The sequence below is a fragment of the Prionailurus bengalensis genome, chromosome B2 (assembly GCF_016509475.1).
Source record: "Prionailurus bengalensis isolate Pbe53 chromosome B2, Fcat_Pben_1.1_paternal_pri, whole genome shotgun sequence".
In the NCBI taxonomy this organism is placed as follows: Eukaryota; Metazoa; Chordata; class Mammalia; order Carnivora; family Felidae; genus Prionailurus; species Prionailurus bengalensis.
Window position 1 is genome coordinate 21,281,281 of NC_057349.1, and position 16,725 is coordinate 21,298,005.

General features: G+C 38.2%; 1 protein-coding gene and 1 non-coding gene across 3 annotated transcripts in view; one reads left to right on the forward strand and one right to left on the reverse strand.

The window, feature by feature from the left end:
* Positions 1-16,725, reverse strand: part of RIOK1 (RIO kinase 1) — a 30,988-nt gene that overhangs the window by 7,806 nt on the left and 6,457 nt on the right. For both annotated transcript variants that reach the window (XM_043590873.1, XM_043590874.1), the window contains exons 4-15: positions 15,993-16,062; positions 14,669-14,711; positions 11,423-11,515; positions 10,536-10,648; positions 10,348-10,428; positions 7,989-8,075; positions 7,449-7,586; positions 6,978-7,081; positions 6,665-6,771; positions 4,044-4,109; positions 1,523-1,642; positions 643-696 (exon numbers count right to left, since the gene is read on the reverse strand). In XM_043590873.1, the coding sequence (XP_043446808.1) occupies positions 643-696; positions 1,523-1,642; positions 4,044-4,109; positions 6,665-6,771; positions 6,978-7,081; positions 7,449-7,586; positions 7,989-8,075; positions 10,348-10,428; positions 10,536-10,648; positions 11,423-11,515; positions 14,669-14,711; positions 15,993-16,062 (1,076 nt within the window). The remainder of the gene's footprint in view (positions 1-642; positions 697-1,522; positions 1,643-4,043; positions 4,110-6,664; positions 6,772-6,977; positions 7,082-7,448; positions 7,587-7,988; positions 8,076-10,347; positions 10,429-10,535; positions 10,649-11,422; positions 11,516-14,668; positions 14,712-15,992; positions 16,063-16,725) is intronic.
* On the forward strand, positions 8,430-8,502 carry TRNAE-CUC. The gene has a single exon. It is a non-coding gene; the product is annotated as a tRNA-Glu (tRNA).

The window sequence follows — 16,725 nt, forward strand, 5'->3', positions numbered from 1 at the left end:
CAGTGAGTATGTGAGTTTTCCTAATTTGATTCTTCCAAAAACAAACACACATCAAATTTTCAAAAAGCAAACTATGATCCTTCACATTTAAGCCTTTAGTTAAGAACATTAAAATAACACGAACTGCCTTTATTTACTACTGCTTAATTAGAATTAATCTGCACCATCCTGAAATGTAAAACAAAATAAAACAAGACTTTTCCAAGAAAAAACCCCTAAGGAATCCAGCAGTATAAGACTGCTAGACTCATGAGGAGATTGCTCTTCAACAGGTTATAAAGCAGTAGGAGACCAGATTCCATTGTGTTTGTTTTTTTTTTAAAGCTGACTGTAAAAACATTAAGAAATACATGGCTATCATCAATAATTTCACAAATGAAGACCAGGATATAAAAAATATCACTGCCTCAGCAACAATAGAACAATTCGGAGGCAGAATGAGAAATAAACCGTAAATTCCCAAATTTCAGTCTTAGGGTTAAAAGAATGAACAGAAAAAAGGGCATTTCTGAAAATTCCCATGAACTTGGAAAGGATCTATACTAATATAATACCACTGTTAATTTAATTCTAGTATACATCAAGTTTTATACCCTCCAAAGGAGTATTCACGTAAGTGAACAGCAACACATGTTCTCATACCTTCTGAACTCCTGACAAATCTTTCTTCATTCCCGTAACAGTTTGGTACAGAATCTTATAACCAAAGAGACAAAAAAGAAGAGTCAACATAAACCTACGCTGTGAAGAACATACCCTGTAATATTATGGAAGAACGCTGGGAGCTGACCGGTACCTTCTGTGATTATTAAAAGGAGCCTAAAATTTATCTCCTCTTAACACACAGTTTATTCTTGGTGGGAATTATTCTTGCCCACCAAACATAAGAGACATGAGCAAACTCTGGCCCACAACCTGCCCACAACCTACCCACAGCCTGATGGTTTTTACAGATGAAACTCTGCCACCAACCTGATGACACAAAACTCTAACTCTGAATCTCAATTAAATGAAATGTATTCTCCTCCCCCAAATAACTCCATTCTTCTCTCATTAATAGGAATTGTGATTAGTAGGAATTGATTATTATTAAAGAGCTTTTAATTTCATCAATAAATACTTGGGGAAATTTTTTCTTTGTTATATAATGACCTACATAATAGCCTCCAATTTGCTTCCTGGCCTGCAAAGTCAAAAATATTTACTATCTGGCTTTTTCATAGAAAAAAAAAGGTTCCAGACCTTGAAACACAATTGTTAACAGACCCACTATAATAATGATTTATAGCCTAGACTTATACAGATATCTTCAATTTTCTGCAACTATTGTCTATTGGACTCAAATGTGTCATTTTTTCACAAATGCCAGTGAACATCCTTTATATCCAATACACAGAAAGGACCTGTTAATGCAAAGGGAATTAGCCATCTCACTAGATTAGAAGCCAACAGTCAAGAGGCAGGTATGTGACAGTAGCTTCCTCTGTAAATTTGCTTGCTATATACAAATCAAGCTACTCACATTGTCTTGTTGGGCATTCATGGCCATATCCTCTTCCTTCAATTTCATCATTATATCCACATCCCTCTCGTAATTTTTTACTTCGTTCAAGGTTCTAGGAATGTATGCTCGCTTAAACACCTAACACACACGGAAAGTAAAACCAAAAGCGTTATTCACATGCTTCTCTCATTCACTGAGCATCCCACACCCGTCATGTCACAGAGGAACCTATCGTCATCTACAACACTGATTTTCAGCCAGGCTCTCTGCACACACTGGTGTTTACATCTGCTGTGTGGTGTGCCAAAAGGAATTTGTTACTAACAATAAAATATGAAATGATTTGAAGTTACCCTTAAAATAACACCTCTCTCCCTTCATTTGCATTCTCAAAAGCTTTTCTGAGTGGGAAAGGAAGGAATGGAGTTGCATTAGCAAGTGCTGCCCCTGGTTATGCCTTACAAAGGAACATGTTCTTACATAGAAATATTGTCTGTCCTGTGCTATGGTGAAAAGGGTTCAGAATTGGTGATAAATATAGGGTGCCTTATAGTCATCCATCACACTAATAGCTGTGAGAACATGGATCACACTCACAAAAAATCCACTGATCTTCAAGGCTAAAACAATTTTCTTTTTTACCATAAATATTTAAAATCTACAATGTTACTGAAATCAACATATAAATCATTTTAAAATTCACAGTCACGAACTGAAACAGGATTTTCCTTGAGTCAGATGTTTCAATAGCTTCTTTAAAAACATGCTCTATCTCAAGTATTATACTCTCTGATTTCAAACTACACTACAAACCTATTATAATCAAGAGAGTATAGCACTAGCACAAAAACAGACACATAGATCAAGGAAACAGAATAAATAAGCCAGAAATAAACCCATGCATATAAGATCAATGAATTTACAACAAAGGAGGTAAGAACACACAATGGGGAAAGGACAGTCTCTTCAACAAATGGTGGTGGGAAAACTGGAAGCCACATGCAAAAGAATGACACTGGACCACTTTCTTACACCATACACAAAAATAAACTCACAGTAGAGCCAAGACCTAAATGTATGACCCAAAACTATAAAACTCCTAAAAGAAAATAAAGGCAGTAAAGTTAAACAACAGTGTTGGCAATATTTTTTGCATCTGTCTCCTCAGACAAGGGCAACAAAAGCAAAAATATGCAAATGGGACTGCATCAAACTTAAAAAGCTTTTTCACAGCAAACAAAGCCATCAACAAAACGAAAAGGCAGTCTACCGAATGGGAGAAAATATTTACAAATGATACATCTAATAAAGGGTTAATATCTAAAATATGTAAGGAACTCCTACAACTTACCACCAACAAAAAAACAATCTGATTTAAAAAATGGGCAGAGGACCTGAACAGAGATTTTTCCAAAGACACACAGATGGCCAACTTACCCATGAAAAGATGCTCAGGATCACTTATCATCAGGGAGATACAAATCTAAACCATAATGAGATATCACCTCACACCAGTCAGAATGGCTAGTATCAAAAATAAATCAGTATTGGCAAGGGTATAGAGAAAAGAGAACCCCCATGCACTGCTGGTGGGAATGCAAACTGGTGCAGCCACTATGGAAAACTATATGGAGGTTCCTCAAAAAATTAAAAACAGAACTACCATAAAATTCAGCAATTCTTCTGAGTATATAACCAAAGAAAATAAAAATACTAATTCAAAGAGACAGATGTACCCTATGTTCACTGAAGTATTATTTACAAAAGCCAAGATAAGGGAGTAACTTAAGTGTCCATCAACAAAGAAAATGGAGTGCATGTATGTATGTGGATACACATACACACACAGTAAAATGAAATTATTAGTAAAAAAAAAAAAAAAAAGAAATCTTGTCATTTGTGATAACATGGACAGACCTCAAGAGTATTACATTAAGTGAAATAAAAGAGAGAGACAAATACTATAAGACTTCACCTATATGTGGATTCTAAAAAAAAACAAAACAGAAACTGACTCATAATATAGAGAACAAGCTGGTGGTTGCCAGGTGGGGAGAGGATGAGGGGCAGAGCAAAATACGTGAAGGGGATTAAGAGGTACAAACTTCCAGTTTTAAAATAAGTCACATATAAAATACAGCATAGGGAATACGGTCAATAATATTGTAATAACTATGTATGGTGACAGATGGGAACTAGACTTATTGTGGTGACCATTTAGTAATGTATATAAATGTTGAATCACTGTGCTGTACACCTGAAAGTAATATAATACTGCACGTCAATTATTCTTCAAGTAAATAAAGTTCTCTATCTAGAAAGATTGTCTCATAGGCTGCTGAGTGGAATGATGTAGTGAAATGTATTTATATAATCTGGCTCAGTTAAATTATGCACAAGGAAAACAGTCATTTGAAAACTGCTTCTCTCTTAAAATCAAGTTTGTGACCTAGCATGCCCTTAAAACAAACAAACAAAAAACAAAAACACAAACAAAACTCAGTGTTTCCTAAGCCTGTGAGTAGATAATAAATCTCACCTCTTCATCCACATGATCTTGGCTGGACCTTTCTTCCTTGGTCCTTTGAGATGCTATTTCCATGGCCTTGGAAAGAAATCAAAAGTTACTTTCCTTTATATTCAACCTATAGAAGATGCATCCATTTCTCAATTTTATATAAACCTGCTCTCATTTTTACCAATATCACCTCTACACTTCTGAAAGAAAAGACTCAGTGACCTCTAGTGATACAGGTTAGCTCTCTCAGTCAGACCTCACCAAAAAGGCTGTGGGAAGCTCACAAGTAACAGAATAAATCAAACTCATCTAGCCTCAGGGGATCCCCACCCCTTTCCTTAAGAGTAAAACTACTTTTCCTAATGTTTAAATGATTAGCAAAAACATTTACTAACAGAAAACTGAGACCCAAAGAATGAAAGACCTATTCTTTAATTCTTGAATAGTCAATGAAAGAAATGAAAGAGGAAAGGTGGATTGTCCTTTTGAGTATGTGTCTCTAATGCTGTGGAAGCATCAACCACCAAAGAAAGCTCTTTGAACAAACGATGACTGACACTAAGGTGACAGATTTTACAAGAGTCTTCTGGCTTGTAAAATTGGATTCGTTCTCTACTTAGAATATACAGGAAAGAGGAAAAAATTGTGGTACTAGCTTTTTTTGTTTTACATTCAGACACTAAAATTAGTGCTTAAGAGTTTAGAAATAAAAATGATACCATTTATCCAATTAATATATGCAATTGCTTAGTATGCACCAGTACTGACTGAGGTACAGGCAATACAAGAAGAGAACTCCTGTCCCTTAACAGTTCATGGTCTAGTAAAGGGTGACAACATTAAAAAGAACTTAATAACAGAATGCAGTACAACTACTTCTATTACAGGCTCACATAATATGGGAAATACACCCGTGGAAACAATGATTTTTGCCTGATTCCTCCTGGAGAAAGCTTTTTGAACTGAGCTCTAACATTCACTAGGCAGAGCAAAATGTGCAAAGGTAGAAATGGGAAGGCATTCCAAGGAAAGGGGAGAATACAAAAAGGGTATGATAAAACCTGGAAAACTGTTTCGGGGCATATATGCCATGTATTCAGTATTCTAAGATTTAGAGGCAACGAAAGTAAAAACAGATACACTGACACCAAAATCAAAAGGGTGTGACCAAGAGAGGGAAAAGGCAGCCCAAAGAATGGGAGAAAGTATCTATAAATCACAGATCATCTGATAAGGGGTTACTATTCAGAATATATAAAGAACTCCTGTAACTCAACAACAAAAAACAATCCCATTTAAAAATGGGCAAAAAAATGGGGCGCCTGGGTGGTGCAGTCGGTTAAGCGTCCGACTTCAGCCAGGTCACGATCTCGCGGTCCGTGAGTTCGAGCCCTGCGTCAGGCTCTGGGCTGATGGCTCGGAGCCTGGAGCCTGTTTCCAATTCTGTGTCTCCCTCCCTCTCTCTCTGCCTCTCCCCCATTCATGCTCTGTCTCTCTCTGTCCCAAAAATAAATAAAAACGTTGAAAAAAAAAAAATTAAAAATGGGCAAAAAAGTGGATGACATTTCCCCAAAGAAGATCTATAAATGCCAACAAGCATGTGAAAAGACAGATGCTCAACATCACTAATCATCAGGGAAATGCAAATTAACAACTATAAGACACCACCTCACGCTCACCAGGATAGCTGTTCCAAAAACAGGAAAACACCAACAGGAAAACAAAACCAGAAAATGGCGAGGATGTGAGTACGTGGAGAAACTGGAATGCTTGCACAGTGTTGGGTGGCAATGTAAAATGGTATAGCCACTAAGGAAAACAGTATTAAAATTAAAAGCAGAATTACCATATAATGCAGCAATTCCACTTTTGGGTATACGCCCAAAAGAAATAAAAGCAGGGTCTTGAAGAGGTATTTGTGCACCCGTGTTCATAGCAGCATTATTCACAACAGCTGAAAGGTAGAAGCAACTCAAGTGTCCATCCACACACGAATGGATAAACAAAATGTGCTGCATGCCACGAATGAATCTTGAGGACATTATGCTAAGGGGATCAAGTCAGCCAGAAACAGAAACAAACAGCTTGATTCCACTTATGTGAGGTACCTAGAGTAGGGAACATCACAGACAGAAAGTAGGATGGGCTGTGGGAGGGAAGAAAGAGGAGTTAATGTTTAATGGGCACAGAGTTTCTATTTTGCACAAGGAGAAAAGTTCTGAGATGGACGGTGGCGGTGGCGGCACATCATTGTGCATGCACTTAAGTGACATGTACACTTAAAAATGGTTACAATGGCAAGTTTTATGCTATGTACGTTTTACCACACTTTCAAAAATTCTAGGATTCAGAAAGACCTCTGAGAAACAAGGGAAATACCAAAAGTGAACATGTCTCTTACTAAACATTCATGAACTTTGGCAGTCTATGTAATCCTGCCCAATGCTTCATGTCAAGAAACCTGGCTTTCTCATTGGCCTTTTACTGTACTTTTGATTCCCTATCTGTGAAATCAGAAGGAAAAGGTCTCAGGAAGCTGTCAAAATGAACATATGCTAAGCAACCTGAGTCCCTAGAAGCGCCATGTAAGTGCAAATTACTATTGCCATTTTCTGCCCTTTCCCTTCCTCGCCCCATCTCACCTTTGAGAGATAAGCATCTATGTTCTCATGTGTAATGGATGGATCTGTGACAAATTCAAAGAGTTCCCGCACAGTCATCACGGCAACGCTGTGCTTCAAAAAGAAATCTGTTGGAAGGAAAATATAATGATAGCTTTATGAGGGAAAAGGTTTATTCCAACTACTTTACAGAGGAACAAAGAGATGAATAAAAATATACAATCTCCTAGCAAATGGTAATCGCTGTAACGAATGATTTAGGGCCATATCAACAGCTTAACAGTGCAAAACCACTATACAAACAAGCTGGCTGGAAACTCCAATTCCCACTCACCGTTGATATTGGCACAGTCTTTTCTCAAGAACTCCAAGGCATGTGGGTGGTCATGCTCCACGGACTGGGAAACATCAATGATGTACACACCTCCGCTATGGTACCTGTGGGCCAGACACACAGGGACTTGGATGCTACTACTTTCCTGCATTCCTTGCTTAAAAAATTCTACTTTAAAAGCAAGGGAAATAACCAATAAGATGAACAAGGTGGGTAAGGATAAGAGGCTGCTTGACTAACAAGAGATGAAAACCGAGAAAATTTCCAAAGTCCTAGAAGCCTGTTAATGATCAGATGGTCAATTCTGCGACTGAGGTCACCAGAGGCAGAGAACACATCCTATACTATGACCGCATGGAAGCCAACTTTAAAACTTTAAAATTTAAAAATGACTTCTTAGATTGGGATTTTATTTTTTTAAAGGACATGAAACACCACACAGGTGGCTCCTAAAGGACAAAATGCACTCACAGCATGTTAAATTCACTGAGATCCGCGTGGACGAGTCTGGCGTCTTGATACATTCTTCTCACGAGTTGGATGACCTGCAGATACAACTCCCGAGCCTTGGATTCTGAGAGCTGGACGCTTTTCAACAGTGGCGCTGGCCTTGAATAAAAATCAAATGAACTAAGATAAAATGCCCCAGAACAAGTTTTCCTGCTTTAGACTACATTGCTACATGCACTTCTTTTCGACAACTCATCGATGAACAATTTGGCTCATGACAGATGTACCATTTCAGCAAGCTGTCAAGAAACAAGTGCTCTTGCAGCCTACTATACAAAACATTTCTCAGAAACAGGGTGAACTTTGTTATTCTGAAGCATTTGGGGACTTAAAAAAGGTAGAATAAATTAACTCTATGCACTCATACAGTAAAAAAAATCCTATCAAATACTTCAAGATAAAAGGAGCTATTTAAATGGGAAATATTTATACACTGTATACTTCAAAGCACTTAAAAATACCATTCTGAGCATGTAATTATTAGGCCTTCTACGTACTCACATGTCATCTTTACCAATGAAACCCATGACAAGAACATGACTTCTTAGCAGGATAGGTTCTGGGCATGGGATCTGTGCAGTGTTTAGCCTGTGATATTTAAACAGGTAAAAGGACAAGTGAGAAGGTGACACAGCATCTAAAGCAAATTATAATGGCTACAGAAGATTAGTATCACTGTTAGGAGGCAGCGCCAACATGTTTCAACTGTATTATTGTTTGTCATAAACTCTAGGGCCCCAGTGATTTTTAGGTGACACCATGATGCACGACCAAGAATGACACAACACTGGCAATTCAACTACTCACAGTCTCTAACATTCGGTCCCATTCCAGAGATGTTAACCTGTCAAATGTGCATCTCAGAACTGATGAGATACAGCAGGTATGTCTTTTCAGCTAACTAGCTAAACAATGATTAATAAAAACAGTTGGACTCAGGGTGCCTGGCTGGCTCAGTTGGTACAGCATGCGATTCTCAATCTCAGGGTCATGAGTTTGAGCCCCATGTTGGGCACAGAGTCTACTTACAAAACAAAACAAAACAAAACAAAACAAAACAAAACAAAACACGGTTGAACTCATACCTAACATCTAGCTAGCTAACTGAACACAGGAAGATTTCAGAAGGACTTTTAAAATAAGGATTTAATACTAAAGTATCCAATGTATGTTACCTCTGTATGGCACATACAAAGTTAAAAGTTATTTGAAAGAGAAAAAAATACTTCAAATTTTTGAAAAACTTCACCTCAGCTAAGCAAGTTGCCTTCACTTGATATAAAAGGATCAGCACAAAGAATAATACATAAACATGTCCAAAACTGGATAGAAAGAGGAGGGGTGCCTGGGTGGCTCAGTTGGATAAGCATCCGACTTCAGCTCAGGTCATGACATCGTGATTTGTGAGTTTGAGCCCCGTGTCGGGCTCTGTGCTGATAGCTCAGAGCCTGGAGCCTGCTTCAGATTCTGTCTCTCCCTCTTTCTCTGTCCCTCCCTTGTTCAGGCTCTCTCTGTCTCTCTCTCAAAAATAAACAAACATTAAAAATTTTTTTAAAAACAACTGGATAGAAATAAGAAAAAGAAACTATAATAGAGTTTAGGACCTAGCAAAACTGTCTAAACTCCAATACCTATGACAAAATAACCCATCAGTCTCACCACCAGATTGTGTTACTTCCCTGTTTAAAATCTTGCAACGGCCACTCTGGAAAACAGTATGGAGGTTCCTCAAAAAAGTAAAAATAGAACTACCCTACGACCCAGCAATTGCACTACTAGGTATTTATCCAAAGGATAAAAAAAAAAATGCTGATTTGAAGGGGTACACGTACTCCAGTGCTTACAGCAGCACTATCAACAATAGCCAAATTATGCAAAGAGCCCAAATGTCCATGAACAGATGAATGGATAAAGATACGATATATATAAAATGGAATACTACTCAGTGATGAAAAAGAATGAAATCTTGCCATTTGCAACAACGTAGATGGAACTAGAGTGTATTATGCTAAGCGAAATAAATCAGGCAGAGGAAGACAAATATATGATTTCATTCACATGTGAAATTTTAGAAACACAACAGATAAATATAGGGGAAGGGAAGGAAAAATAAGATAAAAACAGACAGATAAACCGTAAGATTCTTAAATACAGAGAACAAACTGAGGGTTGCCGGAGGGCACTGGGTGGGTGGATGGAGCCAAATGGGCAATGGGTATTAAGGGGGGCACTTGGGGTGAGCACTGGGTGTCACATGTAAGTGATGAATCACTGATTCTACTCCTGAAACTAATACTACGTTATATGTTAACTAACTTGAATTTACATAAATAAATTAGGGGTGCTTGGGTGGCTCAGTCGGTTAAGCAACTGACTTCAGCTCACATCATGATCTCATGGTTTGTGAATTCAAGCCCCATATTGGACTCTCTGCTGTCAGCATAAAGCCTGCTTCAGATCAATCCTCTGTCTCCCTGTCTCTCTGCCTCTCCCCACTTGCGCTCTCACTCTCTCAAAAATAAACATTAAAAAAATAAATAAATAAAATAAAGTCCTGCAACAGCCCCCTATCATCCTTCGTATAAATTCTAAATGCTTTCACATGGCTACCAAGGTGCTTCAAACGACTCACCCTTGCTGAATAAATGTAAATTTTTCTATAACGGATTCTCAAAACAGAGAAGATAAGGTAGTTTCTATTTGCCCAGAAATTGGTTTCTTTTGCATACCTCAGATCTAACACAACTGAACAGCACTATGAGTCCCCACCTTTACACAGAACCACACTGGGATTTGTCAGCAAGAAGGAGCTGGGGCCAGTATGCCTGGCACAGCACAGACACCCTCCCTCGAGAGTCACCTGATTAAGTTCCTCATTTCTTTTTCTGCCCAAGTTTTCACCATCTTTCTGGGGTTTCCTTTACAATAGCCATGACGAAATCTTGAACAAGAAAAACACTTGTTATTGTAATCATTCTATTATTCTAGTTTTTATTTTTTTAGGATATAGAAATCAGGCCACTGGAAAAAGAATCTGAGCTCACTCACCTGAACTCCCCGCTTACATACTTATCCCGATCTTTGAACACCAAAATAGAAGTTTTGTAAATTTTGATTGCTCTGCTGTCTCCATTTGCTGTGCTAGCATGGTACACATTAGCCTATTTTGCATCAAAAACAAAATAAGTTTGTGTAAAATAACAAAAGTATTTTAATTTTCAACTGTTTGATTCTATCCTCAAAAGTCAAAAAAACAAAGTCAAGTGAACTGAAGTAGCATGTAGAAGAAATATCATCTTTTGAATACATCAATTAAAATATGAAACATCATACCAAAACGTACAGTAAGTAGAGCTCCAATTTACATATAAGATCCAATTTATAATTAAGCATGAAGCAGTTTCAAACATCTTTGCATCTCAAGTATGTGAAAAATATTTCAAGACATTCTTACATCTCATGATTTATAAACTGAATTTTACTGAGGACTGCTTCCCATAGAATGAGTTGCTAATTTACAAATGCCATGTCTGTCTGTCTGTCTCCATATCCACGTACAAAGAAAAACAGAGAAAGAGATTTGCTCATCCACAGAAACTAGACTATAAGCCCCCCCGCCCATAGTAACTATGTGGCAAGGACTGGGGCCTGCAGTAATCTGACCACCTATGCCTACCCTGGGCACTACCTGGACTCAGTGATCCAGTACAGCAACAATAGTGAAAAGGCCGATTTATGTGCACAACTTCCTACCTAGCCATAAATATTAATAAAGCTGTTTTTACAAACACTAATTAAACTATCCTGACTTGTGCATGCTTTTTTTTTCTTTTCTTTTAAAGGCACCATTTATTTACTACGTGCCTTAGTTTCATTTGGTATCTGAAATAAGAAAACTAACATGAAAACATTCAGGCATCCAAAGAAAAGCTCACTTCTTTTCCCGTGCTAATGCAGCCATTTATCTCTGATATGATTCCTCTAGTCAACATCTTGAATAGTATCATTCGTGTTCTAGGATCCAACACCTAAAAAAATGCAAAAAATAGAAAGTTCAGAAAGATAGTATCAAGTATTTCTCATTGAAGCACCTGACCATTAATAAACTGAAGAGCTTAAATACTATGCTATTCTGGCTGACTGACAGTCTCAATTGTGGTGTTTTTATTTGTTCTGATTTTTAGTAAATAAAATACGACACGAAGGCCAAAGGAACAAGAGACAAACCAACAAGTTCGTTCAGACACAGAAGTCAAAGTCTACCAAGTTCAACAGAAGCAGAAATGGACTCTAGACTGATATTAGCTAATATAATATATAACGCAAGCTGCATAGCAGTTTCACATTTTCTAGTCACACTAAAAGCAGCAAAAAGTAGCAGGTAAAATTAATTTTGATATACTTTATTTAATGCAATCTATCTAAAACACTATCAATTTCAACATGTAATCAATATAAAAAGTTATCAGTAAGAGATTTAACATTCTTTTTTTACACCAAGTCTTCAAAATCTGGTTTATGTTTATAGCACATGTCAATCCAGACTAGCTACGTTTCAAGTGCTCAGTGGTCACTGTACTGGATTTGCAACTTTAAACTGGGGTCAGCACCCTACAGCACAGAAGTCAAATCCAGGCCATGGCTTTTTTTTCTGCAGCCTGCAAGCTAGGAATGGTCTTTACATTTTAAAAGTTGCTTAAAAAAAAAAAATTGTGAGCCACAGTGCTTGAAGTATTTATTATTTAACTCCTTATTTATTGATTATTAAAAAAAAATTGTTAATGTTTACTTTTGAGAGAAGAGTTAGAGTGTGAGCAGGGGAGGGGCAGAGAGGGAGGGAGACACAGAATCTGAAGCAGGCTCCAGGCTCTGAGCTGTCAGCACAGAGCCCGACGGGGGACCCACGGACCATGAGATCATGACCTGAGTAGAAGTCGGACACATAACCAACTGAGCCACCCAGGCACCCCATTTATTTTTTATTTGAGAGAGAGCGAGAACACGCGCACACATGAGTGGGTGGTTGGGGAGGCACGGGACAAGGGGGGCGAGGGAGAGAGAGAATCTCAAGCAGGATCTGCACTGAGTATGGAGCATGACCAATGTGGGCATAACCTGAGCTGAAATCAAGAGTTGGATGCTCAACCGAGCCACCCAGGCGCCCCTATTATTTAACCCTTTAAAGAAAGAGTCTGTGCACCTCTGCTATAGATGAGTAAATCAGGGAAAGGGTCTCTTTCAAAGCTAGAGCAATCTATCTTGAGTAAAAAGGATCCCAAAGTCCTCTTTAACAGAAAGCAAGGAATTTAAAGCCTGGTCTCATCCATCCCTGAACTCAACCAGCCAGATATTTACATCCAATTTCAAGGGACACTCACAGCAGCCCCTCCAGCTCCACAGAGAGAGACAGTGTGAAGTGGCCAAATCTAACTATACTTTAGGGTCTATCCTTCAGTGATGCAGCCACGGTCATACCAGAAACCTAGGGTTAATAAAAACAAAACAACCCTGGAAAGACTACAGGACAAAAAGCCAAACTGCAACTATGGCAACTAGAGAGGAATGAAAGGGAATTGGGCTAACGGGCCCTAACTGACATTCCCACTTCACTGCACAGGTCAGCAGAGGGAAGCAAAGTGCTGAGAATCCAGGCAGACACCTGTATGGCTGCAAAACTGGGAGGAAGCCAAGGCAGGGGCGTAGGAGGAGCAACGTACCAAAATGGCTTAAAAACAAAATAGGGGAGAGAAACAGGAGAATGGAATAAACATTACAAACACGTATTTAAAAAGACAGCTTAAGGGGTGCCTGGGTGGCGCAGTCGGTTAAGCGTCCGACTTCAGCCAGGTCACGATCTCACGGTCCGGGAGTTCGAGCCCCGCATCAGGCTCTGGGCTGATGGCTCAGAGCCTGGAGCCTGTTTCCGATTCTGTGTCTCCCTCTCTCTCTGCTCCTCCCCTGTTCATGCTTTATCTCTCTCTGTCCCCCCAAAAAATAAATAAACGTTGAAAAAAAAATTTTAAAAAAAGACAGCTTAAGACCAAGATATACATTGTTTATTCAAAATTAATTTTGAAAAAGGGGGAAAAAAGGATTTATTGCCTTTGTTATTTTAGGGTGTTTGAAAATTATGGCTGCCTCACTTCTCTCAGCTGGACTATACACTTTGTTTTCAACCACACACACACAAAATAAATGAGAGGACAAGGAGGACACAGATCTCAGACCCACTCCTGCCCAACTACAGGTGGAATTCTTCAACTGCACAAATGGTTCTGGAGCTCAGGTTGGGTGTTACTCTGCTGGGGACTGAGGTGGCTAGTAGCAGGGGGTTCATATCTTATATCAAGGATCTGGGGATCATAGGGGCTACTATTCCAAAATGTTTGTGCCTCTGTGTAGGGGTGAGAAGGGTGGTAGATAGCAGTAGCAATGTTCTGACCCTTTTTACCACCTTCACGTCAAAAATCGGAGCCAATGCTAACATCCAATTCACAACTCTCTACATATGGGAAAATTAGGAAAAATTTCCCCCATTCTTGAACAGAAAGAATAAAACCAGCATAATGTCTAAACCAAGTAAGGGATTTCTAGTGAAAATCTGAAGGCATTGCCCTATCCCTTCACTTTGTGACAGGTACCTTCTAATAAAGCTCACAAAATTCCTGCATATCTTGCTCAAGACAAAAGATTTCTGGACTTCCAGTAAATTCTGCATCCTCATAGAAGATGAAAACACCGCAAGGTGGCCACAGAGGGGGGCATGACTCTAAGTTATCTATTATCAATAAAACAAAATGTAGACTTTTTTTTTTTTAACGTTTATTTATTTTTGAGACAGAGACAGAGCATGAATGGGGGAGGGTCAGAGAGAGAGGGAGACACAGAATCTGAAACAGGCTCCAGGCTCTGAGCGGTCAGCACAGAACCCGACGCAGGGCTCAAACTCACGGACCAAAGATCATGACCTGAGCTGAAGTCGGGCGCTCAACCGACTGAGCCACCCAGGCGCCCCTCAAAATGTAGACTTCTAAACTCAAAACTAGAAGGAGTAACTTTAGGTAACATTAGCATTAAGCAAGAAGAATGAATGCAAACTATAATCCCAAGAGAAAAGAAGTGCTAATTTAAAATGAGAACTTATAATGCCTACTTAAAATGAAAGCACATTTAAATTGTACCTGTTCCACAGTTGCTCTGTCTGCCTTATCTTTGATGCGATACCTAACCAAAACCAAAAAAGAATGTGACATTCAAAATTCAGAAGCCAAAATAAAAAGTTCAAAATGTATCTCATCCCATAAAACTCCTAAGTAGGTACTTTCTTTAATAACCCATTTCAAAATCTCATTGTAGTTTCATTGCTCAATGTTGCTTCCTTTGTGTCCCCTTAATCATCAGTTCAGTTCCCTAGAGCAAAAGGAGCACATCTGCAGTAAGAAAAAATCATTCTATCCATATTTCAGAAGGATTAGATAAAGAGAGCAGCCGGGGTAAGGTGAACCATGCTGCAAAAAAGGAAACATTGGGTCTGTTAATATTGTCTTTCAATCTTTAATGATTCTATTAATCTAATGTGAGATTTAAAGTCATTTATATCACCTTCTCTTTAGAGTCCCTTTCTACAAAGACACGGGTTTTTGTCATCTAAAGATAGTTCTTGAGTTCTGCATTAAAATGCAGACTCTGACTGGCTTCAGTTCACACACTGATTCTATTAGCACACTAACCTCAACTCAAAGATTCAAACACAAAGATTCAGACACTTCTATGAAATAACAGATGACTATGGCAGTTCTCAAAAGGCTGCTATCTCTTGGGGATAGCAATAAACCAGAAGAAAAGTGATTTTTAGTCAGAAGAAAGTTGGTTTTTAAGTTCAAACACTGCTAGTTGTATAAACTTAATGTCATTTTCTACAATATGTCAATGCCCTAGTGTTTTTAGCATATAGAAGTTAGCTTGCACTTAAACAACTGGTTTTGAGAAGAATAAATAGAAATTGTTCTTATTAGATCACTATTTAATTTTAAATCTTCCCTTACATTTTTAAAAGTATTTCATGGAGGGGTGCCTGGGTGGCTCGGTTGGTCGTGAGTTCAAGCTCCACACTGGGCATGGAGCCTACTTAAAAAAAACTTAAAAATAATAAAATAAAAATTTAAAAACATTTCATGGAAGGGAAAAATTTTTATTAAGTTTTTAAAAGGAAGCATTTTTACACTTTAACACTTCAGTTTAAACTGGAATCTACATTTTAGTTTACCATTACCCTCCCAAGAGCACATTGTGAATTTTACAAGATTATAGTTTGACCATTTAAAACTCACTTAATATTCTCAACTTACTAAGGAAAGGACACCCTCATTTAAGCTAAAAAGAAAAAGAAAATAACTGGTTTAATCATATAAAGAAATATCCTTTCCAAAAGAATTATAACCAAGATGCTCATTTGTTTAGAATTAATCCCTATCCGCCATGTTTTATAGTTAAAATATTACTTACATATCTGCTTCCTTTTGTCTAGACTTCTCGGTGACTTTATTTATGACAGAATCAGTAACATTTAGCTTATCTAAAAATTTAAAAATCCACAATGTAAACAACAGTTAAGACAAAAAGACAACATTTGAATAGAATACTTTTTCCCTCTTCCTCCTCTATTTTCCAAATATTTTGTTACATATAGAGTATCTTTTTTTTTTTTTAAATTTTTTTTTTTTCAACGTTTTTTATTTATTTTTGGGACAGAGAGAGACAGAGCATGAACGGGGGAGGGGCAGAGAGAGAGGGAGACACAGAATCGGAAACAGGCTGCAGGCTCCGAGCCATCAGCCCAGAGCCTGATGCGGGGCTCGAACTCCCGGACCTCGAGATCGTGACCTGGCTGAAGTCGGACGCCTAACCGACTGCGCCACCCAGGCGCCCCATAGAGTATCTTTTAATGATGAAAAACTATTAATGTTTTTAGATGTTGAGCATGAAGTTGTGTCTCCTTAGTGACAAGTGTTGTCACTGTCATCATCACAGCTCTAATTTGAGCCACAGAAACCCAGATCCAGGAATCTCCGCAAAATCCTTTACCTGCATATGCTGAATTTCAGACACTTGTTAATATTTTATACAGCAAATTTGGGAATATAAACTGCCCGAATTCCAAGTTTAACTCTAAAAACTTCAGTTTCATTTCAAGTTATAGGTCAGTGATAGGATATGAGAGACACTGTGCTAGGTTTAT